The 26,135-nt window shown below is 43.4% G+C and overlaps 1 protein-coding gene across 1 annotated transcript in view; it reads right to left on the bottom strand.

Annotated features, from left to right (window-relative positions):
- The window catches only part of CA10 (carbonic anhydrase 10), a 491,091-nt gene extending 465,448 nt beyond the window's left edge, over positions 1 to 25,643 (bottom strand). The window contains exon 1 of the mRNA XM_032872027.1: positions 25,326 to 25,643. Coding sequence (XP_032727918.1) covers positions 25,326 to 25,386 — 61 coding nt within the window. The 5' untranslated portion in view covers positions 25,387 to 25,643. The remainder of the gene's footprint in view (positions 1 to 25,325) is intronic.
- Between the last annotated feature and the right edge of the window lie 492 nt (positions 25,644 to 26,135).

The raw sequence follows: 26,135 nt of genomic DNA, 5'->3' as shown, positions 1-26,135 counted from the left end.
AGGGAAAAGTAAGAGCCACATCTCAGAAATGGCTCAAGTCGACATTTGGGAAGACTGTTCTCTGTTCTGCTTCTGCAGGCAGCTTATTTGCTCTGCCAGGAAAGCCCCCTCCTCCATGCAGCTGACAAATTTCTCTGTGTTCTTAACTCTGGCTCGGGGTTCAGCTTTGACAAAGCCACACTCTCTATCAGGCTCTGTTTTCGCCGTTTCTAATAGCGCATCTCAAAGTCTAATACAACGGGTTATGAACTCTCTGCACTCCAACCCCCCACAGTCTCCTGAAGGGCTGTTTATCTTTCTATCCCCGCGACCCTCAAGACTTAGTACAGTGCCTGGCACACAGTAGATGCTCAATTGATGATGACTGCAGAAACATGGGAATAAAGAAAAAATAAAATAAAAACAGGAAGGAAGGAGTGAACCATGGAAGGAAGGAAGGAGGGAGGGAGTAAGGAAAGATCTTTTAGGGCTCTAAGTGCAGAGCGCACAGAGGGGAGGCAGAAGGTGAGTCCACAGACATATCTTAGCATGTCCTAAGAGTCATGTGGAGCATGCTAAGTATTTAGCTCACCGGGCGAAGTAGTATAATCAAAGGTTATAAAGCAGAATGATATTTGAAAAAGCTATTGCCAATGCCCTCCTCACCCTACATGTTATTAATCTCATTTCTTTGCTCCCTACTTCAAATTAATGTACTTGTGCCCAGAGATTTGGCATCCATGGCCTCATTCAAAACCAGCAGACCTCAACTTCTCCAAGAAATATTCTTAAAATGACCTCCTATCCAACTCTTTGTTATCTCAGTAATTTTTTCTTAACTTATATCCTTCCAACCCTGCACCTGTTCATTTGTCCCTTGGGGTGACAGCTTTCCCTGGGAGTTAAATGAGTTTATTCTTTACAGCCCAACAAACTTGGGTTCAAATCATAGCTTGGCTATTTGCTAGCTTTCTAACTCCAGCGAAATTACCTAATATCTCTGAGCCTCAGTCTGTTCAGCTATAGCGGGGTGATGAATGATGCCTATCAGCATGGTTTTTGTAAGAACTGAAGGCTATTTAAGGTTTAGATATATACTAAGCAATCAATAGCAGCTAGTAATATCGGTGTTGCCAGTATTAGTTAAAAATTGTAGTCATAGTAGGTTTGTTGGATCTTGTGCCCTGCTATACTCCCTGGTTGGGGAGACTGTCTTCTCTTTCTTAAGTTATTATTTCCTTTTCTCCCCCCTCCCCCAACTCTACATCACCCTCTCCCCTTCAAAGTGTCTTGCAATTCTCTGTGACTCAATGCACAGTGCCTGCAATCACAATGGTTCCCCTTTGCCCTGTGCCCTAGCTTCATGAATGACACAGTCATCCAGAAACCTAGGTCTCGTTGTGACCCACCATTCTCTCTCTCCTCCTGCCATACGCAATTTTACTAGGCTCTGTTGGCCCGCATCCTAAACAGCTTCCGGTTCTCTCCATTGCCCTCCATATCCACTGCCACCTTCGGCTAGTGACCTCCATCTCTAACTCTGATTGCCAGCGGGGGTCTCCTGACTCCCCCTCTCAAGATGACCTGTCTCCCTTAGCCCTCTTGGCTGCCAGTCAATTCTCTATTCTGCAGCCAGAGAGGTCTTCTTAAAATTCAAACATGATCATAAGACCCTCTTGTGGTTTCCTATTGCTCTGAGGGTAAACGCACAACTTGTTAGCTTGGTTGTTCTAGAATCAGACTTTATTACTTGTGTTGGAACTACCCTGGTTACTATCAGGGTCCCTCTTTGCAAGGGGTTGTCATCTTTCCCTCCAACAAGCTCTCCAAAGCAAGAAGCCTTGCATAGCACTGCCTCAAAAACAAAGGTAAGCCCTGACTCTGGGCTCTAGGAAGGTCTCTTTTTGGTTCAGGATATTGTACATAACTGATACAAAACGCTGTGTGAAGACAAGTCTCCAAGAAAAGGACCAAGCTTGTAAAGTACAAGACAAAGTGATGGATGGAGGAGATGGGTGCCTAAAAGCACTTCATTTCACTTTTCTAAATGTGCCCTGTCAAAGTGAAGGGAATAGACCCAGCAAGGCTTAAGTCAGTGGATGCACAAGGAAGTAGAATATTTATCTTCACGCTCTTGAGCTGTAGACCATTCAGCTAGAAAACACCATCAAGTCTGTCTCCCAACATGCCTGGGGCCCTGAGAGTGGGGAGGATTCTGATTTAATGAGCAAGGCATACCATCTGTCACAGGACCGCTGAGCAGTAACTCAGCCAACAGCAGCTCCTGGACCCCAAGGAGCAGAATGCTTGGGCACCATTTGGGTAAGATGTAGCCCTGGGCTCAGTGGTCAAGACCTTACACACCCTATCCACCCAACTTAGGAATGATGAGTGAGATCTGTGTGTCCTCCCTCACAGCCCAACCCAGCCTCGACATTTTCCTTGTAGGTGATTGATAAGCCATTGCTGAGGGAAGGCCTCCAGCTTAGAATAAGGTGTTATCCTTAACCGTTACACTTTCTGTCAAGAAGCTTCCAGTAAACAATACTACCGACCAAAGCATTTACCTTTATACAACTATGGGTGGAGGGAAAGAGGAAAATGGGGAGAGTATAATTCATGCATATTCCTTATGGAATATGATTTTAGAATTGAAATATCTAGAATACATTTTCTATCTAAATCGGTGAAAGTAACATGGGGCTTGCTCCTATCTCAACAGTAAAATAATTATGATCTTTAACCAAACGGACCAGAAATTATGTATCCAAATGACAGTTTTACCCATTAAAAGCAGTCACCTTAGAAAGCTATGTAATTCTTTGTTTGCATTTCCATAGATCATTTTACTTACTAAATTCTGAGGTTGACTTCTCTGGGGATGTTTTCTCTTACACATGTGAATCTCAAGCCCCTAACCTAGTGCTTGGCACACAGGCAGAGCAGCAGACAATCACCCAGCAGTCAGATGACCAGAAGTTCATATCCCAGTTCTGTTAGCTAACAATGTGAATTTGGTCCTTTGTTCTAAGCCTCAGTTTCCTCATCTGTGAAATGGGGATGACAACTGTCCATAACTCATAAGAGTTTATATAATTATATGAAAATAAAGCAAATAAAATACTTAATATCATCTTTAACAAAGAAATGCTGAACTAATGTTGACTACTGTTTTGATAGTCATTAATTTTTTTTTAAATTAGTTATTCCAATTATGATATCTTTTTACATAAATTATTGGGGCTCCTGTTCTGAGATCACTAGGACATCCTAATTCCCATTCTTCAAAGCTATCTTAATGTATGTTTTTAGTGGGATTTGATATGTAGAGACAACTGAAAATTGGCTAAATTTCACTCAGTGTCTATGAGCATCTCAACGTTAGCTTGAAGTCTTACTCTCTTATTTTCTTTTGTAACCATAATATCTCTCACAGTGCTTGGCACTTAGCTCCAGTAAATGTTTATTTAATGAAGGGAACATCTGTTGAATAAATCATGGAATGAATAAAGTAGGTGAACAAGATGAACAATCAAAAGAAATTACTCAGCTTTTCACCCAAACTAGCACGGGGACTCTGTCGGAACACCCTCAAAAGATGTGAATAGGATGTGGGGAACAATCTTTCCACCCTTCCTTTAATGCTGCTGTGCCAGACATTTTCATGTGTTCTAATCTCCCATCACCTTGTGAATATTTTTTTGATGTGTATGAGTTTCCTACTGCTGCTGTAATAAGTTACTACAACTTTAGTGCCTTTAAACAACACAAATTTATTATCTTAATATTTCTGGAGCTCAGAGGTCTGAAATGGGTCAAGATCAAGATGTTCCTTCTTGAAGCCCCAGGGGAAAGTTAGTTTCCTTGCCTTTCCAGCCACTGGAGACCTATTGCATTGTGTAGCCTACGATGCCCTAACTCCTTCTTCAAAGTGTATCATTCAACCTATGCTTCTATTATCTGACTTTATCTGACTCTGACCTTCCCACCTCCCTTGTCCAAGGACCCTGGGCCTGCCTGGATAATCCAGGAAGATCTCCGTATCTCACCATCCTTAACTTCATCCCATCTGTAAAATCCCTTTTACCATATACAGTAACACATACACAGGTTTCCAAGATCAGGATGTGGACATCTCTGGGGGGGCCATTATTCCACCAATCTAACCAATTCACTGTGTTTGGAGTATTTCCTGCCTTTAGTGTTCAATCCCACCCAGGCAGAATCTCTTTTGATAAAACATAGGCATGTGACTAAAGCTGACCACTCAGATGTCAGCCTCTTCCATTCTGATATTGGTGATATGAGGAAGGCGGTCTGATAGGGCATCCATTTCCTGGTGAGACTGACGGCAGAAGTGTCCAGCTCTCTGGACACCAGCAGTGTCTAGTGACCCCTCCGCATGGGTTACAGGATTTGGCAATCTCTGCCCAGCAGTGGCAAGAGCAGGAGTACTTTCTAGAACAATCCCATAGTACATTCTTGCAAGTGAACCCTCCAGTTCCAATTCTTCTACCTACCCATAGATTCTGGGAGCACCCCAGATGCTTTCATCAACATCTTGTCTGTGCCTTAGAGCTCTGGTTTTTAAATCTAGTCATCAACATTTTTTAAATTAGAACATCAAATTGATTTACTTTCCAAATAATAATAATAATAACAACAACAACAATAATGTTATCTTGTCTGCGTACATGAGTCTTAAAGAGGTTCTATTATTTAAAACTAAGGACCCCAGTCTTCATAGTCACCTGTCCTAGGTTATAAGAGCCTGCAGAGAGGGTGATAGAGTGGTCCTAGAAAATGGGAACAAGGAAGAATATTTGGGGGTGCCTTTCAAGGCCCAAGTACTTAATACAAAGGCTCTGAGGCAATGCCATCGTTCAAACCAGGGGTTGGTAAACTGCATCATCCTTTATAATAGTAGGATGGAGTGAGGAGGAGGAGAGAAAGGGAACATGCTATGGGCCTGGACCCTCAGACTTTGATTTTCACCTCTTCCCAGGTAGATAGAATGCTGTTTGGGAGGGGACAAGAAGAAATTTTATTTATTAATGCTGGTCATCATGGACGCACCCCTCAGTGTTTTTTAAAGCACTCTACCGCCATTTCTTATTTATATGAAATTAAATAGCCTTGGCATTGCCATTGGGTTAGAAAGCAAAAGTACGACTGTCTCAAGACTGCCACCCTCACCCCTGCCACCCTCACCTCTGCCACCCTCACCCCTGCATTATCTACAGCACGCTCCCCTAGGGCTCTTAGTTCACTCTTTTGCAGAACAGGGGAATTTGGTTCTTCAAAAGAACGTTTTTCACCTGCTCTCTGCTCTGTGCTTTCTGGTTGCAGTTTAGCAGCTCAAATCCTGACTCTGGATTTGAGTGACTCATAGCCGGGTGACTCGGGACTGTCATTTAACTTCTCTGAGCTTCTTTTATCTACCATGTGCTCACATGACGACCCCAGGCGGGTTTGTGGACAAGACTAAGCAAGCGTATGGGATGGCAGCTGAGCTCCAGCCCTGGATTTAGACAGATCAGGGTTCAAATCTGGAGTTTACACTTTATCAGCTGGATGCCCTTTAGCAAGTTAATCTGGGGGCCTAGGATCCTCTCAATAAAATGGAAAATGGGTAAGCACTCCCTTACAAGGTTAAGCAATTAAAGGAGATCACAGACGGAGCTCCCAGCACCCTCCTGTCAGCTGCTAATATTGGAAACTGTGAAGTAGTTGGTCTTAGTGGGTGTTTGTAGTGAGCTAAGGAAATTTCCCATGGAAGTATGAAATCAACTTCTTGTCTTCACACATCCCCAGCCACCACCCTCCTTTAGTCTCCAGTGTTCGAAATGCCCAGGAAACAGTCATTTAAAAGCTGCTACTATTGACAGAGATCAGATCTGCAGTTGCCTGAGTTCGAGGACTGAACTCACAGTGGGACTGACTCCAAAGGCGCACAAGGCAATGCAGAAATGTCTGCTTACATGAGTCTTACTCGTGGAAATATTCTGTAGCTTGATGGCGATGGTTACATAACAGCATTCTTTCCTAAACTCATCAAACAGTAGATTTAAAATGAGTGCATTTTATATATAGTACACTTTGAGAAAGCAGATTTTAATTATCCTATCACAGGCACACTAGAACAGGGGTTGGTGAGATTTTTTTCGGTGAAGGGCCAGATAGCAAACATTTTAGGCTTTGCAGGTTATAGGCTCTGATACAACTACCCAGCTCTGCCGTTGTTATGCAGAAGCGGTCATGGACAATAGATAATACATAAATGAATGGGTGGGGGTAGCTGGGTTTCAATACGATTTTATTTACGGACTGAAATTTGGTTTTACATATTTTTCATCAATCATGAAATAGTCTTCTTCTTCTTCTTCTTCTTCTTTCCCCCCCAATCACTTAAAAATGTAAAAATCATTCTTAGCTCCCAGACTTCTGAAAAACAACCAGCAGTCTAGATTTGGTCTGGGAGGGGGGGCACTGTATTTGCCAAGCCCTGCTCTAGAGTTCGAAAGAGCCCCCATCAAACAGCATTCTGAAATCTGCTTTCACGGCTTTTCAGGGCAGATGCCGTGTCTAAGAGGGCTGGGAATCCAGCTCCCGTGAGTCCCGCGGGGTCCTTGCCAGAACCGACCCCTCTGCAGCCAGGCGAAGCCACCGCTGCCTGCTTTTAATTTCCCCATCTGTCCCGGAAGGAGGACCGCTATCTCCCAGAGCCCAGCAAAACTCATTCAGCTTGCTATTTGGGAGAAAATGCTCTGCCCAAGTGCAGAAACCGATCAGGGCAGAGGGGATGTGTCTGGCCTGTCTGAATCATTGGGGGGAAAGGTTTGATTTTTCAGGTTGTCATTCCTAAGATTGCTTATCTTTCCAGGTGATGCTCTTATTTCTGAATGTGGTCTGACCTTCACATTCCCTAAAGAGGAGGGTTATTTATTTTTTTTTTCCAAAGGGCTGGCAGCAGAACCAGACCCTCAGAAAGCTAGCTCCTTCCTTGCCAAGTGGCCATCCATGGCACCAACCATCCCGTCCGGGAGGGTACCCTCCCCTCAGAGTGTTTGCCTGGGCAGGGCCAGAGCTACTCCAAGCTCCAAGCAGAGGAAGTGTTACAAATCCAAATCAGCACTGACTAAGAGTTCTTTTTCAGTTTCTGACAGTGGTAGGTGCCAAAGGAACCTGTTTGGGGTGGTCAGGACTGCCAAGATACCCACAAAAGTCAAGATTCTTCTCTAGTTCAAAAGCCTCAAGGTTTTAAAAAATGTTTTTGAATATTTCATATATAATTTAACTAATCTTTCATTGAAGAAGATGGATTACCCAGGCACCCAGTTTATTATTCTAGCTATAGGAAGCACTGAAATCAATTGTTTGCACTGCTAGGGGTTGCAAACTTCTTCCATAAAGGGCCAAAGAGTAAATATTTTAGGTGTTTCAGGCAACACTGTCTCTGTTGTAGCTCCTCAGTTCTGTTGCTGGGGTATAAAAGAGCCACAGACAAGTGACCAAATGAGCATGGCTGTGTTCCAAGAAAACTTTATTTGGGATGTGAAGTGGCAAGCCAGATTTGGCCCATGGGCGGCTGCTGTCTGCTGAGCCCCATCCCAAGTGGTAGTATCTCAAAGAGGGACTGGGTGGGAAGAGGTAATAAAACTTAAATCAACAAATGCTATCTAGATCATCTTGTAATTATCACTACAGATCAGGGAGATAAACCCACCCAACCCACACGTTGTGCTAGGAGTGAGAACAGAGAATGCAAGTAAGCTAGACACATCTTGACCTCAATGAGTTTGCCATCTGACAGAGGAAGAAAGGCAGGTAGGCAATGAGCAGCATTGGAGACAGGAAGAGCCAGTGGGGTGTAGAGGTTCAAGAGAGAATCCTAACTTGAGGGATCATTACAGCCTTCACAGAGAAGGAGACCCCACCCCAGCTGAACTTACAAGATGGGATGGTTTAGGGGGGGTAAGGACCAGGAGGGGAGGGCAAAACACGCAAAGCCACAGAGTAAATATGTGTGAAGTGTGTTCGCGGGGTAGAGAGTAGGCAAGTTGGAGCAAAGTTGGAAGGATGTTTGTGGGGTATGACAGACAACTTGGAAGCACCAGTTTTCAAAGTGTGAATTCTTTTTTTATGGAGTCAGGGGGAGAGATGGTTTCTGAACTTCTACAAAAATATTCCCTACAAAGCAGGTAACTCAAAGAAACCGCCTCCTTTACAAAGATGATGTGATTGTGTGAATACCACATTCATACGTGTTATGAATGTCATGTTCCTAATGGGTCACATTTATTAAGCCATTGTTACATGCCCAATAATAACATACTAAGTGCTCTACTTTCATACGCCATGGAATACTTACCAAAAAAAAAGAAAAAATCACTGAGGTGGTTGTTTTTATCCCCATTTTACAGATTAGAAAACAGAGATGCACAAGAAGTTAACCTAACCAAAGCCTTCCAGCTTAGAGGAGGCAGTGTGTGGGTTTAAACCTCCATCTGTCTCAAATAGCTTACCAGTGCATTCAAACATATTTCTGTGTTTTAACAGTTAAATGATACATTTTTTAAAAACCTCATTTCTAAATTGTCTCTTCCTAGTGTTTTCCTACTCAAAAATCCCCAATACTATGATTACATTTCTCATCTTTTTATCTCCCTACTAATTATTTTTTTCAAGAGCAACAGATTCATAATTAAAGATTTAGAAATTTAAATTACGTTCAAATTTCATCCAATATGAGTTCACTAAGTTAGCATAAAATTGTGATTTTTATCAATCCCATATCTATCCATCTGCATCCATCACTCTTTTCATATTGGTTTTGTCTACATGTTAGGCGGGACTTGCTGTAACACAAACGTATTTATCTCACGTGACTTTTGTACAAACGTAATACCAGAATGAAATTTAAAATAACTTAAAAAGCTTACAAATAAAGACCTAGAGGAGAACAGACTATTAATAACAGTTGCATTCAGGTTATGTGATTCCAGGTAATCTGTTTCCTTTTCTATTCTTCTCTAAATTACTTAAAATTGGGCTATATTAGGGTTATGCTTTTAAAATGCAATCATGTAAAAATGTTCTCAAAAAAAAAAAAAAGCTTATGAAACAACACATTAAAATCTAGTCTAATAGGCAATTAACAAAAGAATTTCCTAATGCAAAAAGGGACTGTGTTCTGTGAAGTTTCCATGACTCTTGCTTACATGTACTTAAAGCTATTAGGTTTCATTAATTCACTGGGCTCTAATATCAGGCTAGCTGGTGTGGGTGTATCTTCAGCTCCTCTAAATTCAATCAATTTAAGAGAAACAGGAGTAGGGGTTTAGTGGATTAGCTACAACAGGCCATTAATCTCCCCATCCTCAGTTGTAATCCAGCCTCTACCAATGTGATTGGGGAGAAAAAAAAAATCCCACAAAAAAACCAAACACTCAGAAAAGCTCCCAAGCCGGCTGCCTCGAGATAAATACGATTAGGTCACAGTTTGCTTGTCTTTACTTAACATCAATACAGCATTTGTCATCTGTCCTATTTCTTGTTGGTTTTTCTTTTATGCCTTTTGCTGAAATTCTCAGATCAGATATATTTGAAAGGGAACCATGTCGCAATCCCAGGAATAGCTCAACATTTAATTATCATTTAAAAAAATCATTCTCTCAAGTGGCCATAAAACATAAATCAAAACTATCGTTTCATGTTGCAACTTTGTTAAAGAAACATGGTTAAGGTTACCACATGCATAAATTAGTGGTGGGGGAAGCTGGGAGACTGAATAATGAAAAGAAAATAGAGTAACCAAATTCCAGTAAAAAATGAGCAAGGGGTAGTTCTAGAACATGTAAATACTATATCTTCTATCATAAATGGAAGAGATCCTAATACCTCATTGCTTTATTGCTCTGGCCAATGAGACAACAGTTACTCATGCATCAAGCCGGAAAAAACTATGAGCAAGTTCCTGACTCAGGGTTTTGTTGATGCCACCAGCCTCAAGGCCAAATATTTACTGGATTCCACGAGATCACATACCTGTATAACAGACCTTGATAAGTCTAAACCCTCATTGCAAAATGAAAACAATGTGGCATTAAATATATGTATTTTCTAATTATTAAAAAAATGTGGGCTAGACACAGTAAATTGCCTCTGAAGACCATTTTATGAAAAAGACATGATTGTCTTCTTTCTTATTACCTTTAAAATATTCCCCAAACATCCTAGCTTCCCCTGGTGAATCAGATTCAACCAGCCTCAACTGATTATATGTTACGCACAGGCACTGTGCTAAACACTTCCACATGAATTGGCTCATTTAATCCCCATGTTTTACATGATATTGCCAAATTCCTTCCTACTTTTGCCCAACATTTTTTTTTTCTTTTAGCTTCAACCATAACAATACAGACCATTTACCAAGTGCATTCTACGTGCTAAGCACCTTATTGCGGTTTAAAATTTCAGTCTCTCTTAACTCTAAGGATAGATGTTATTACTTCCAGTCTACAAAAGAGGACACCAAGGATAAGAGATTTTAAGTAAGTTCCAGAGGTCACAAAACCCGAGGTGAAATTCTAAGACTCCAATACACAGACCACATGATTTTCAGTATGTGCTTTGATGAAGCAGCCAATGATGACTGCTTGACTCTTTCCCAGGGTCTTATTAGAGAACCACAAGGTCATCTTTCTACAAGTATAGTTTCGGTTATCCTCTTATCCCACACCTTAGCTGATACTTGTCCATCTCGGAAGTCATCCGTCACTCTCCTCCCCACTCACAGTCAGGAACATTCTTCCTGCAATTTAATTTTGCTGCCTCAACATTTCCCAAACTGGAAAAGTTTAGCATCACAGCAAACTTGGATAACTTTCTGTAAAGGTTTCTTAATATGATAAAATTTCCAAGTTGGAAAGGGACCTAGAAATTGCCTAGTCCAATATCCGTTTAAAAGGAAAAAACTGGGGCCCAGGCCAATAAAATGATTTCCCCCAGAGCACAGAGCTAACACTAACTATGGTTAGGGTTAGGGTGGGTCACTGCTGAAAGGATCACTATTCTTCATACTTGTCTACTTCCTAAAGGAATTCAGGGGTACTTCTAGAGACCTATGAACAGGTTGTGCATTTCCTAAGGATGTATTGTGGTAAAACAACAAAAAACTTCACGCTGTTTTACCCAGTTACCACAATACTGGGAAAATTTTAAAGAAATAGTTCAATGGAAATAAATATCTATACTTCTTTGACATAAGCCATAGTAACTTCCTTCTAGATATGTCTCCTGAGGCAAGGGAAACAAAAGCAAAAATAAACTATTGGGACTTTGTCAAAATAAATAGCTTCTACACAGCAAAAGAAATAATCAACAAAACTGAAAGGCAACCTAGGGAATGGGAGAAGATATTTGCAAATGACATATCTGAGTGGTATCCAAAATATATAAATAACTTATAAAACTCAACCCTTCAACCATATAAAAACAAATAAATCCAATTTTAAAAAATGAGCAGAAGACATAAATATACATTTTTACAAAGAAGACATACAGATGCCTAATAGACACATGAAAAGATGCTCTACACCACTCATCATCAGGAAAATACAAATCAAAACCACAGTAAGATATCATCTTACACCGGTCAGAATGGCTAAAATAAAAAATACACTAAAACAACAAGTGTTGGTAAGGATGTGGAGAAAACAGAACCCCTCTTACACTGTTGGTGGGAATGTAAACTGGTGCAGCCACTCTGGAAAACAGTATGAAGATTCCTCAAAAACTTAAAGACAGAACTACCCTATGACCCAGCATGATCCAAGAATACCAGAATACTAATCCAAAGGACAACATGCACCCAAATGTTTATAGCAACATGATCTACCAACAGCCAAAATTATGGAAACAGCCCAAGTGCCCACTGACTGATGAATGTATAAAGAAGATGTGATTATATATATATATATATATGTATATGTATAATATATATATATATATATATATATATATATATATATATATACTCAGCCATCAAAAAGAATGAAATTTGCCATTTGTAACAACATGGATAGAGCTGAAGAGTATTATGCTAAGAGAAATTAGTCAGAGAAACACAAATACCATATGATTTCACTCATATGTGGAATTTAAGAAACAAATGAGCAAAGGGGAAAAAAAGAGAGAGGAGCGAACTAAGAAACAGACTCTTCACTATAGAGAACAAACTGATGGTTACCAGAAGGGAGGTTGCAGGGGGGTGGGAGAGATGGATGGGGATTGAGGAGTGCACTTATCTACATTGTACACCTGAAACTAATATCACAGTGTATGCTAACTAACTGGCATTTAAATAGGAACTTAAAAAAATATATATCTATAGACCAAAGAAAAAAAAGCCAAAGAAATGGCAAAAACTAGAAACACAGATCTCAAAAACAGGGAAAAAAGATAACTATAAATGATGCTATTTTCATTGAATATATTATATGGGACTATTACAAAGAAAGTCATGAACATTAAGGTGGCAGATGCCAACTAATTGTTCACCACACCATTTTCCCTCTGCAAGTAAATACGAGGCTAGCTGACAATTCCCAAGCTCTTTTGCAATAAGAAGTGGCCATGGGACTGGCCAGAAGTGATGGGCACAGCTTTCCTGCTTGGTCTATAAAACCTCTCCCATGATCCTTCTCCATATGCTTTTTCCCCATCTGCTGCCATTGACTCCAAGAACAACACTCGAAGCCCCTCTTGAAGAGAGCAGAGCCTCCGTGGGCCTTGAGACTTCCAAGTCACTGCAAAGACAAGATTCCTACCCTTTTATCCCTTCTCCCCTCACCATGCCCTCCCTTATACACCTTACACACACACACGTGTGCACACACAAACATCTTGACACCAATGAGCAAGTAATGTGAGCAGGAAGTAAGCTTCTACTGTGTTATGTCACCAAGATTTTGCTGTTTAGCTATCACCAAGTCCAGGATTTCTTAAGCTGAAGTAACTATGAAGTAACGGGGAAAATACTTAAAAGATACAATGTAAAAAAATAAAAATTTTTAAAAAGATACAATGTAAAGTTAAAAAAAGAGAGAGAGCAAAGATCTGAGGTTGAAAACATTGCAACTGCAAACTTCGGTAAATAAACATTTAGTCTCTAAGGAATCTGTTTTCCTCCATTTCCTTTGACACTGTGAGTTGGCATTAAAATGAACTAGCTCCATGACTCCCAATCTTGCTCTGGCGTGTGGCGCCAAAACACACCCACATTTAAAGGCCCCCCGGCTCGCAAGGAGCACGGACCAAGGAGGAGCATTTCCCTGGAACACGGCTCCAGCCTGAACGGCAAGTGCACCAGTATAACTCTCAGTCATTAATGTGTCCAACACCTCTCCCCTGGAGGTTGGGCACATTACAAGCCTTTACCTGGCTTGGTCAAGCTGCAATCTAGGCATTTCTGAGAGCAGAAGAGGAAAACAAAGGTGGTGTGGGGGGGTGGCACACCACCTCATGCACTAAAAGGCATAGGAGACTCATTTAGCCACAACACAGCACTTCAAAGACTCAAGCTAAAAGGCCACAAAGAACTTCTTCACCACAGTGGAAAAACAGAGATGGAGCTTGTTACAGACACAAAACATGACTTCCCTCCTTTACATTTCATTCTGCAGATGCTGAGCGGCTGGGACTTAGATCTGGGATCATCACGGTGATCCTAAGAGTCAGCCAACCAATGGCACTCCTAGTCACACCAAGGCAGTACAACAGACACATACTACTCACAGACGCCCCACTTTCTGTTGGTATAATTGCCCTGTATCTATGAGGAAGTTAAAGGTGGGGGCCTTTTTGGGGGGCAAGCTTCCCTTCTTTCTTTTTTTTTTTTTTAATTTTTCAGCATAACAGTATTCATTGTTTTTGCACCATACCCAGTGCTCCATGCAATACATGCCCTCCTCAATACCCACCACCTGGTTCCCCCAACCTCCCACCCCCCGCCGCTTCAAAACCCTCAGGTTGTTTTTCAGAGTCCAAAGTCTCTCATGGTTCATCTCCCAATTTCCCTCAGCTATCTTCTCCTCTCCATCTCCCTATGTCCTCCATGCTATTTGTTATGCTCCACAAATAAACCATATGATAATTGACTCTGCTTGACTTATTTCACTCAGCATAATCTCTTCCAGTCCCATCCATGTTGCTACAAAAGTTGGGTATTCATCCTTTCTGATGGAGGCATAATACTCCATAGGGTATATGGACCACATCTTCCTTATCCATTTGTCCGTTGAAGGGCATCTTGGTTCTTTCCACAGTTTGGCGACCATGGCCATTGCTGCTATAAACATTGGGGGTACAGATGGCCCTTCTTTTCAGTAAATCTGTATCTTTGGGGTAAATACCCAGTAGTGCAATTGCAGGGTCAAAGGGAAGCTTCCCTTATTTCTTTCTTTGATTACATTAACAAGCAAACTAACAACAACAAACCATCCAACTGAGCATTTCCCCACAGCTGTGGAGATCAGCTAGAAGATTATAGGCAGAATGCACAACCGGGAATTTCAAATTACTAATGTTCCTTCCATTTCTAGGCCCCAGGGTCTCCCTGCTGGGAAGAACTAGTGAGTGCCACCACAGCTCTGTTACCAAAGACCAGAGGGAGAAGTCAAGTTCTCAGATGCAAGACTGAAAACACCTTAAGAACCAGAGTCCAGGGAGCCTGGGTGGCTCAGTCGGTTAAGCGCCTGCCTTCAACTCAGGTCATGATCCCAGGTCATGAGCCCCGTATCAAGCTCCCTACTTGGCAGGAAGCCTGCTTCTCCCTCTCTGTCTGTTGCTCTGCCTACTTGTGCTCTCTCTCTCAAATAAATAAATATTTTTTTTTTTTAAAGACCCCAAGTCCAGATTAAAGAGTGGGTGGGCTTTTTACCTAAGGCACTCTTACCGCAATGCTATAGGGCAGTGACCTTTCTCAAGTACCCGCTTCTCCCAAGCTAGAATCCAATAAGAAAATGCCCTAACCTAAACGATGTCCTTTAACAGGAATGAGATGACATGGAAAGAGGAACAGCAATGCCTCTGCTGATCCTCAGCCCTCCTGGTTCGGGTCATACAGCATGGAATCACCAAACACAAAGGAGCCAAAATACATTTTAAACAAGTGCCCCCAACCGGCACTGGGTTTGTCAAATGCAGACAGGAGTTGAGTCTGAGAAGGCAATAGAAAGCTATCAAACATATCGCTCCCTGGGAAGGTGCCAGTCCTCTCTGACTCTCTGTGTGCTCAAAGAACCCCATGCAGTAGAAGGGAAAGGGCAGCTAGCAGAAATCTTCTTCCTCTCTCCTCCCTCCTGGCGTCAGAGCTTGTCTCCCATTCTCCCTTGAAAGCAAGAAACCACTAAACCTCTCTTTGTTATTCACGTATGTGCTGATTCACTCCTTCCTTATTGAGCGTCTACTAAATGCAAGGCACTGGGTAGAGCAATGGGGACAAAAAAACAAAACACAGTATTTCTGCATCACCTACTACCCATATGCTATGAGGGCGAAGATCAGGGCTGCCTTGCTTACCATATTGCCTGGTCCAGCACCTCCCTCAGAGGAGGCATTCATTAGCATTTGATGAATGAATGAACCCACACATTGAACAGTAGGGGTGGGGGGACCAGAGCCCTTCCACAGATATGTCACTTTAGTTGTTCATTTCAAGAATCCTGTGAGGTATTTATTATTATTCCAACGTCACGGAGGAAGAATGGCCAGTCTCCTTCGGTAAGTGCTGCCATCACAATGGTCTTCCTTGAGGGTGAGAGGTAGCCCTGTTCGGTAGGAAGAGGGGGCAGCGGAAGGGGAATATGTTGACTCATATCCTTCAGTAAATGTGTTTATTCCGATTCTGGCTTTGCTGCCAAATGTGTTGCGAAACCAGCAGGACTTGGCTCTGGAAAACGCACCTGAAAGTCACAGGCTTCATTTCCTACCGCCAGCCCCTTTCGCCACTGGGTATGAAATATTGGACCAAGTTAAAGATTAATTCTGCATTTTTGGTGACAAAGGTCATGCCTCTCCCAGATGAGGAGGCAAAGGCATTTGTAGGCTGTCTCCTTCACAGCCGCTGACAATCTCTCTGCCGTCATCCTGATGGTACCTTAATGCAAATGTAATCAAACCCAAACACTGGCTGTCCCATTACCCGGCCAATCTTGCTAATAAAGAGCCATTAGAGCTTTGTCATAAAGGCAATCCCGGACTATTTCTTACCACTCGCAGCTCCCACCCCAGGCCCTGTGTGATGGAAACCCTCTAAAGTTTTGTTTAGGGTTACATGAGATAAAACTGCAAAAAGACTCAATTATCAAAGAGAAGAAGGTAATTGGCATACTGCCAACTCCGGGCTCAGCCAATGGGGTTCTGGCTTTTTCCTAGGGTCCGAACACCTGGGGACAAACTAAGTAAGGTGGTAAATTCTGTAACGTGTATCTGGGTTATCTCAAAAGTTTCTGGGAAAGCCACCTGGCACAAGAGGGGACACTGGAAAATCACCAGTGATCTGGGACAAATGGAGCATTGCTGGGCCCGAGCCCAAAACCTTACCCTAAGCTCATCAGCTCCCAGGGAAGAGAAAGACGTAAGCTAGAGCTACTTCTTGGGGCCTTAAAGGATGCCTTCCCTGCCCAGGGAGGTGCAAGGGTGGTTTCTGTTGACAGTTTTTAAATGTAAGGTGTTACTGTTACCACAGTCCTCTCTCCTCAACCTCCTAGATTTCAGCCTCATCTATTATACCCCACTCTCTAGTGGTTGCCTTGTTGACCTCTGGACAGTCCCCCAAATTCATCCTGGGTCTCCTCTCATGGTCCTGTCTTTGCAAATGTTCTTTCCTGTGATCACCCCTCCCCCATCACCCTCCTCCCAGTCAATCAGCAAATCGGCAAAAATCCTCCATCTCTCCACGACTCAGCCCAAGCATCCTTTAACACTACTTTCCTTCCACCCTCCCACCTCCAGAATGAGTCAGATGTCCCTTCTCCATACTTATCGGATTCTGCTGTCGCTACAAATATTTTTTTTAAATTGATCTCTTACTAGATTGTGAATTCCTGGAAGGGAAAGATCCGAGTCGGACTCCTGTTTTATGTCCAGTGCCTTATGTATAGTGTCCCCTCCGTAAATGCTGAATGATTAAGAGGACAAGGGAAGACATTTCATTTTAGGTCTCTACACTTGATCTCTGGTAACTGGACCTTTGAGAGGGTAAAATGGGTATATAATTTAGTGGGCCATGAGTATACGCTCCCAAGCGAGCGGCGTCTATCAGAAAGACAAGTGCAGAGCACAATAAGCAAAACTGATACAAAGTGCTTTGCGAGGCTTCAAGCATCTGTCCTATGTCACCTAGTGCATCTACTAGGCGCACACGGCACAAAAGCATGCGTGGACTGCTTCACTTCCCTTAGCCTTCTTGTAACATTAAAGACGTTACTATTAATGTTACCATTGTTATTCAAGTGCAAAATTGGAGGCATTTGCTTCACATGAAAATCTCAAAGATGAGGGTAAATCAGGTCCATAACAGATAGGACAACTGTCCCTCAGAATGTTCCATAATGGCTTAATTGATCTATTACACCATTCTTTTTAAAATGGGTGTTGTGAGCAAGAATAAAGACTGACAAGAAGACAAGGAATTGGGTTTCTGAGTTATTATTGGAATCAAAGTTTAAAAAGAATTGCACATAAACCTTTTTTTTTTTTTAATGTCATTTTCCTTACCTCCATCTTAACTCCTCATAACTAAAAGAAAAAGTCTGAACTTCTTAACTTGGCTAATTCGCCCCTGCCCACTGGTCCCAGGTTATTCTTCTAGTCCTATCTACAGTCCTTTATTGCAGCGCACCCACTGCCTATGCCCAGCTCACCGCACTTCTAATCCCTGTTTTTTCTCATTCCTTCCTATCAACCTATTTTTGCCTCATGATATGTCTTTTTTTTTTTTTCTTTTTCCTGTTCTTTTGAAATCTCAGGTATTCTTGCAACCTCGTTCAAATGTTCCTCTATGGAACCTTTACCATCCCCACTTTTTTTTTTTTTTTTCAAGAATTTATTTATTTGTCAGAGAAAGAGCAAGAACACAGTAGGGGGAATGGCAGGTAGAGGGAGAAACAGGTTCCCCGCTGGGCAAGGAGCCAGATGTGGGACTGGATTGGTGACCTGAAGATCTGAAGGCAGAGGCTTAACCCACTAAGCCACCCAGGCGCCTCTCCCTTCCCCACTTGTATCCACCAACATGTTCCTTCTTCACACTCCTGTAACACTTTGTGCACACTTCTATCTCCTGTCTTGGAAATATCGAGGATCAGAGGTTGTTCATTTTTGTGATTCTTATCCCTGGCACATAGTTAGCCGACAATGCTATTTTGTTGAACAATGAAGAAATGACTGAATGATTCACTGGAATTTATAAGAACAGGTCCAAAGTGTCAATAACAAGAATAGTTGTCGATGACAATGATGGTGATGATTTTATGTGGTAGCTGTCATTCACTGAGTCACTACTACACGTCAAGAGCCATGGCAGGATCTTGTTTTTTTTTTTTTCACTCCTCATTTTTACAGATTTTACAGAGGCTCGGAGAAGTTAAACAACTTCTCTAAGACCACATAGCGGGAGAAAATACCAAAGGAAGGAATATTATGTACAGGTCTGTCTCGGTTCCAAAGTCCATGCTTACTCTCCTATGGTATGGGTAATCTGGTCCATGGTAAATGTATTCCAGACACCCTGTTAGCATTTTACAAATATTGTTCTGCTCCTTACAATTATCCTGTAGGATCAAAATCCTTGGGAAGTAAGTATCATGTCCATTTTACAGAAGAGAAAGCTGAAGTGTCTGCCAGACTCAACCATCTCCAATCCCAAACTATGCAAAGTACAGCAGTAGTTAGAAACTTGCAACAAGAATTTAAAACCCAAAGAAATGGTGAGATTTCAAACAAATTTTAACCAAGTTCAGTCCACTGAATGCAGGCAAAGATCCATAATTAAAAAAATAAAAATCACCGGGGCGCCTGGGTGGCTCAGGGATTAAGCCTCTGCCTTCGGCTCAGGTCATGATCCCAGGGTCCTGGGATTGAGTCCCGCATCGGGCTCTCTGCTCAGCGGGGAGCCTGCTACCCACCCCGCTCTGCCTGCCTCTCTGCCCACTTGTGTTCTCTCTGTCAAATAAATAAATAAAATCTCTTTAAAAATTAAAAAAAAAAATAAAAAATAAAAATCACCAAGAAATTAAATATCTGAAGACACTCCATATGTTTTCCTCAATTCAATAGCTCCCAACATGGGCTCATCCCAACTTTCTAGCATCCTAAAGGGAACTTTTATTCTAATTGGGACTGTCTTCCCTGTACATCACTTATTCCTATTCCTCTGCTTTGGATGAAGGAGTCCCTCCATCTCTTCCTTCCAAACCTCCAACATCTATCCAATATCCTCCTTTCCCTTCATGTCTGGACTTCTCTCTTCTGTGGCATATATGTCCTTTATGAAATAATAAGACTAGCTAGTCTTATTATTTCATATCACGACAACTTTGTGCATCACAACTTTGCTCTCCTATCTTAACGATTAAGCACTCATTATTCACCTGATTTTATAGCACTCTACATTATGTGTATGTATCGCAACTTTGCTTTTATATCTCTACCTTAAGTGCAGATCATTCCACAGTACAGTAAAGACACAAATGCATTACATTTGTGCAACCCAAAGAACATTCAGGATCTCCCTCTGTTGTTCCCTCAACAATCCTTTGGACTGGGCAAAGAAGTGATCATTTTTATTTTACAGAGGAGGAAACCGAGACTCAAAGCGTCTGAAAGAATCCCCCAAAGAGGTAATTAAGGAAGAGTATGACTGCAGGGTGGGTCTTCCAAGTTCCATACTCTTTCTATGAAGGCTTGCCACCATAGATTTTTTTTTTTTAAGATTTCATTTATTTATTTTACAGACAGAGATCACAAGTAGGCAGGCAGGCAGAGAGAGAGGTGGGGAAGCAGGCTCCCCACTAAGCAGAGAGCCTGAAGCAGGGCTCAATCTCAGGACCCCAAGATCATGACCTGAGGTGAAGGCAGAGGCTTAACCCACTGAGCCATCCAGGCCCCCCACCACCATAGGTATTTATGATGCCTGGATCTTTTCCTGACCTAAACCCCAGGTGCAAAGATGTAATGCTTAATCATCAATGCTTAATCAATAATCAATCAATTAATCAATAATCAAAGGCTGAGGTATTAGGTACTGATGGCCTAGGATGGCCATCCAACCTCCTCTCCTCCCCATCCAAGAAAATGATTCTCCACCTTGACATCTCTCCTTTCCCCCGGGGGCTTTTTATTACTCGGAAAGACTCTTGTCTCTGGGACAAGAAAGTCCCATCTCTGATGATGGGATCTATTAGTGACTGGGCTCTATGACATCACACAGCAAACTGGATTTAAACAAACCAATGAGAGCCACCTGGGTGGCTCAGCGGGTTAAGCCTCTGCCTTTGGCTCAGGTCACCATCTCAGGGTCCTGGGATAGAGCCCAGCGTTGGGCTCTCTGTTCAGCAGGGAGCCTGCTTCCCCGCCCCACCCCCCACCCCGCCTGCCTCTCTGCATACTTGTGATCTCTGCCTGTCAAATAAATTAAAAATCTTAAAAAAAGAAAGAAAGAAAGAAAGAAAGAAAGAAAGAAAGAAAGAAAGAAAGAAAGAAAGAAAGAAAGAGAAACCAATGAGATCATCAGATGGGGGGGCTTTGTGGGGATGGGGGCTCTTTTCGTATTTAATGGAATGTTCTCTTTCAAGTCATATTGATAGCTTATATAGTTTGCCATCTTGGCACTTGTAAGCTGGGTTTATACAGAGTGATAATTTACAAGCAGAAGGAGGAAAATTCTGTTGCTCCCCTGGGTATTAAGTACGACGTCGTTCCCAGGTGATGTATTAAACGTTCCAAGCCTCACCTCAGTACGGGGCTCACAGAGATAAAGTGAGTTTTACTCATAATAGGCACCAAAGCCCAATGCTACCAGTTTCATTTATATGAGAAAGAAAATTAAGAGATTGTTCAAAGTCGTTAGGCGAAGCTGTCCTTAAAAGTAGGAGGAAAATGCTCAATGTTAAAAAATGCGCTTGCTCATGATTTTCTTTTTGCTTTTAAACACTATAAAGTGAGGAAGGTAAAGGCTCTGTTCTGTCACAGCCTCAAAAAACCTGCGCAGTGCCTGATTTGTAGGAAAAAAATTATATTACTGCAAGCTTTCTCTGCCTCAGATATTGGGCCAAGTGAAAAACATCACTGGACGCATTATCTCATTTAATCCATGTCGCAAAGGTGTGGGGTATGGACAATTATCCCCTCTCTAAATGTAGAGACACTGAAGGGAAACCATTTTATTTTCCAATTTCCCAATTAGGAAAAGAGTATAGGAAATATTCCTTGCTTATAGGGATGGCTGATCCCAAGGGGCTTGCAGTAAACCCAGGTAACAGTCTCATCCGTTTGCCTGACAGTCATATACAACTCAAATGCTACCTTATGTCCAGGACAGAACAGCAATCACCCCGAGCTTCCACTTCCAAACTAAGACACGCATCCATTTAACGTAATTCATTCTTTCAACTCAGAGACATCTCAATAAAAAATATATATATACCGAATAAAATATTTAAAGAAATCCTGAGCCAGAAAAATAAGTGCCATCCTGAATTCTGACTCAGACCTGGATGCGAATCCTGCCCGCGGAACCGCTGTAGGCTTTGGTGGCCTCGTCTATAAAATTACCCTACAAACTCTAAGAAGAGATGAATGAAAATATGTGCCATGTTATGTAATATTGATGAAAGCACCACATCATTTTAATTGCTATTGCCGTTATTATGATGAATAAACTGACAAAGATGTAAAGTTACATAGAGGCAAGTAGGATGTGTTGTGGAAACGAAATCAAACAGCTGTCTCTGGGCCAGGAAATTCTCTCCCGGTGCTGCTAAGCATTCATTCTCACTGATCCGAGCTGCTTTTGTAAGAATGGAATGGTGCTCTAGCTAGCACAGGAAAAAATCATCCTCATTCTCCTCTCTCTCTTTCCCTCTCTCTCTCTGTCTCCTTCTCTCTTCTTCACAGATCTTGACTGCCTTACACTTTTGGCAAAATGATATCTGAGTCTGACGGGGAACAGAAGACCTCCCAGATCATGACATTCCCTCTTAAACCTAGCTGTGCTGGCCTCCAGTAGCCAACATGGATATGATCGTGCAAATGGAAGGCACGCACGCTCCAGCCTCAGCAGCTGGCTAAGGCGGATCAAGGAGAACCAACCCACCCCCCCGCCCAAGTCCCATTTGCTGACAGCTTCATCACGACCAAATGAGGAGCGCAGAGCCATCAAACATACCAAGCCCAGGGCTCTGTATTTTAAGAAATATATGCACACAGACCCTGAGAGAAAATGCTTCGGGGGACACTTAATTGGCAGAATGGGGAGAGCTAAGTGTGGGAATCTTTGCTTAACAAAACACAGAGCAACAAAGCACCAGAGTGTTTCTGAAAGCCAAGGCTACCAAGTGAAATTCAGTCACTAGAGGCCAGATCTACCACCAAAATTTTCCTTCTGCATAATGTTTACACTGCAGACTGCTTTGCTGACCTTTTCTAATAATGAAGTCAACCCTACCCATGCATCAATCACTGAGGCTTGGTAACTCAGGAAGAATTAGTACCCATTTACTGGGTAGGATAATTTACCCCAAGATGGGAGAGAGGTGCTTTGTTTTTTTTAATTTTTTTTTAATTTAAGATTTAGTAGAGTCTATGATCACAGGGTTATGTTCCTTTTGGTAAAGCTCAGTCGTTGAGTAAATTAAAACTGCAAATCATGGAAACAGAAATGAAAGACCCACTAAACTCTCCCTGAGCCACAATTATTCAACCTTAGTGCCCTGCATAACTATACCTCTTAAGGCTGCTAGAGGGGAGGGAAAGAAAAAAAAAAGTCCCCAAATCATGGCAACTGTGAATCATAATTATATTATTAATCAGAATTAGTACATGGAAATAAATCACCGAATGGGTAGTTGTTTGGGGAGGGAGACCACCTTGGCTGTGGAGAAAGAATAGCCTTTGAAAATTAAGTTCATGGATGTGTAAATGAAGAGTACATAATGTCACAATTCTGCCTAAATGTCTTCACAAAGCATAATTAATTAATAAATTAATGCAGAGCTTAACTAGGCATTTTGAACGCTAACATAGTTTTCTGTGTTTGGCTAATAGCTAGCAATTTTGCTTACACCTTTACCCCCTTATTACATAGCAATGAAGACTATTTAGTAAATACATGTGAAAGGCCACATACTTCACCTCTTCTGGGTTGGAAATAACCCCCTCCTAATACTTGTATTTATAGAAGTTAGTTACAGAGACACCAAATCAAGTAGAGCTGTGATAAGGTGTCCACTAAGTTATCTTTTGGAGGCTCAGAACGGACCCAGTCTCTGAGGGTTCCCCTGTGATGGCCTGGCCAAGTGCAGGGTAGGGGCTGGGGAGAAGGGAGTTTGGGGGATCCAGAGCTTCAGTGAATTTTAACCTTTTGTTAACCCTAAATGGACTCAGCTGGCTTGGCTGCTTTATGAATTACTTACGATGGTGGAGAGAGGCAGGGGAAGGCTATTTTCTAGCTAGTGAAATATTACAGAACAAGAGAGACCAGTTTGAAAGAGTTGTGGAAAAGAAACATTTAAACTGTGCTCTTGTAAGATGCTACCCAGGCCTGGTTATATGTCTGGTACGAACCCTTATAAGTCACCTGGGAATTTTTCCTCTTTGATGTAGGATGGGGTAAAACAGGTCCCACTAGAGGATTTGGGGTGGTCACAGGCACTTTTTATTGTCTTCCGAAAGTATTACAGAGGCAAAATTTTTAGTTGGGTGCCCAAAGAGAATGATTTTGAATAGAAGATTCCCTATTCCTGCCCTAAGAGGAGAAAGTTGAAACTGAACAGTGGTGTTTGGAACTAGGTCCAGGGTAAGCACAGACAAGGATTTTTAACACTCAAAACCAGGTCTGGGTTAGGAGGTAGGGACTGGCTGGGCTGAAGGAAGAGGCAGGAAACAGGGCCCTCCACCTCAATCCTGCTACAGGGTTGCTCACAGGGGCAACGTTCCTGCCCTCCTCTTCTGGTGACTTTATGGGAAGTTGGCTGAGTCCCCACTTATGCAGGGGGAATGCAGGCACAGGGGTGCCCTGCAAATGGGTCCTACCCTAGCCGCTTTAATGACAGGTGGGAGGTGAAATCCAGGCGACACTGTCAGTGGGAGGAGGCACTGAACTGAACTGGGAAATACTGCTGATCCTGGGGCTTTTTCTCAGGGCTCCCCTCCACACCACCAACTCCCTGCACCAACAAAGACACTGCTTGGAAATCAGAATCCCCTCCAACACACAGACACACAGGCGTAGGCAGGCACAAGCCCTACCTCATTCACCTCATCACTCCTGAAACCACAGACTGGTGGGACTAGCCGGAGGTCAGTGAGTCTGGGCTAGCACATCCTGGCCACCGGGAATCCTACAGGCTACAGTCCAGAGTGGTATTTATGATACTGTATTGTTGCAGGCAGATTTTGCCTTTACTTGTGGAGCTGGGCGTGCTAGCATGTTTCAGACCATCATGGCCAGTCCTGATGTGCTTGGGGAAGGCATGGAGAACCTCCACATCCCTCTGGTCCCTGCTGGTGGCAGTCTATAGTCCCGCATCCTCCCGCAGTCTCTCGAAAGTGCCTAGATACCAGGGCAGGGCTCTGCGTCCATTTTGCCAGCCAGGAATCACCGAGTTTGGGAACTTTGAAAAACAGGGGGTGGGGGTGGGGGTTGCCAAGGCTCAGATTTCGGGGCCAGAGTTCTCAACCAGGAAAGCAGTTGAAAATCAACACTCATCTATCTGCCTTTTCTTTCTTATCCCTCAATGCTTCTATGTTCCAGGACTCCACACAGATACTAACCACACCACACACAAACAGACACACAGACACAGGCGCGCGGGCGCGCTCACACACGCGCTCGCGGGCGCGCGGGCGTACACACACACACACACACACACACACCCTTGGGCTTAGAAGGTTTTTTAATTCCGAAGGCAGCAAACCCAAAGAGCTAGCTGCAAGGGTCTCTGCCACCACCCCCTTCCCCTCCTACCCCGCGAGGCTACTTGACAGTCTATACACAATAAAACCCCATACATTCCAAACAGCACAACGTAACCGAACCCCGCCAGTGACTCCAGCGCGTCCCATACCTGATATGCAGACGATGAAATTGGCTTGAAGAAGAAAAAGCACCTCCCAGACTATTTCCATCCTCTGATTCTCATTCCAAGTGCATCACTCGACGGGAAAACAGGGGGGGAAGGGGGGAGCCCGACACGGCACACACACATACAAACACGCACACACTTGCGAGCGAGCGCACACTCGCACTCCCACCCGACAGCCGGCCAGGGACAGTCACCCCCAAGATCAATATCGCAGTTTGAATTGTTCCGGCAAATCTCCCCTCGGGCTCGACGGATGTGCGCCCCAGATGTGCTGACACATGTCCGACGTCTCGCTGCCCCGGAGGTCTCCCCGATCGCCGGTCTCTGCTCCTCGCACGAGAGGCGGAAACAGCACTAGCAACGGCGGCGGCAGCCACCTGAAGCCACCAGCGCCGGGCTCTTCCTGCAAAAACGAGACCCCGATCCGCCTGGCGCCCCAAGAAGACATAGACGATAGCCCCCCGCCGGGCCGCGCCGCACAGTTCCGGGCCCCCGGCGCTCGAAGCTCGCTGGCTAAGCCCAGGTAGTCCGCGACAAGTTGCCCTCGAAGTCCGCACCCCTCACCGGGGCATGGTCAGAGGCTGGCTGCCGCGCTCCGGGGCCGCTCTCCTCCTGCTTCCGGGGGGCGGGGGTAGGAGACGACACCGCAGACAGGGGAGACAGAAAGAGAGGCAGGAATTATTGCCCGAAACCGCCGGCAGCCTCCGCGGACCCTCCCTGCTCCCCAAGTCCGCGCTCAGCCCGCCGCCTCTGAACCCGGCTGGGGCGGCGCGTCCAGGGCGCAGAGTGCAG

The sequence above is a fragment of the Lontra canadensis genome, unplaced genomic scaffold (genome assembly GCF_010015895.1).
Source record: "Lontra canadensis isolate GAN:19392208 unplaced genomic scaffold, GSC_riverotter_1.0 scaffold43, whole genome shotgun sequence".
Taxonomy (NCBI): Eukaryota; Metazoa; Chordata; class Mammalia; order Carnivora; family Mustelidae; genus Lontra; species Lontra canadensis.
This window is presented reverse-complemented; position numbering and strand designations above follow the sequence as displayed.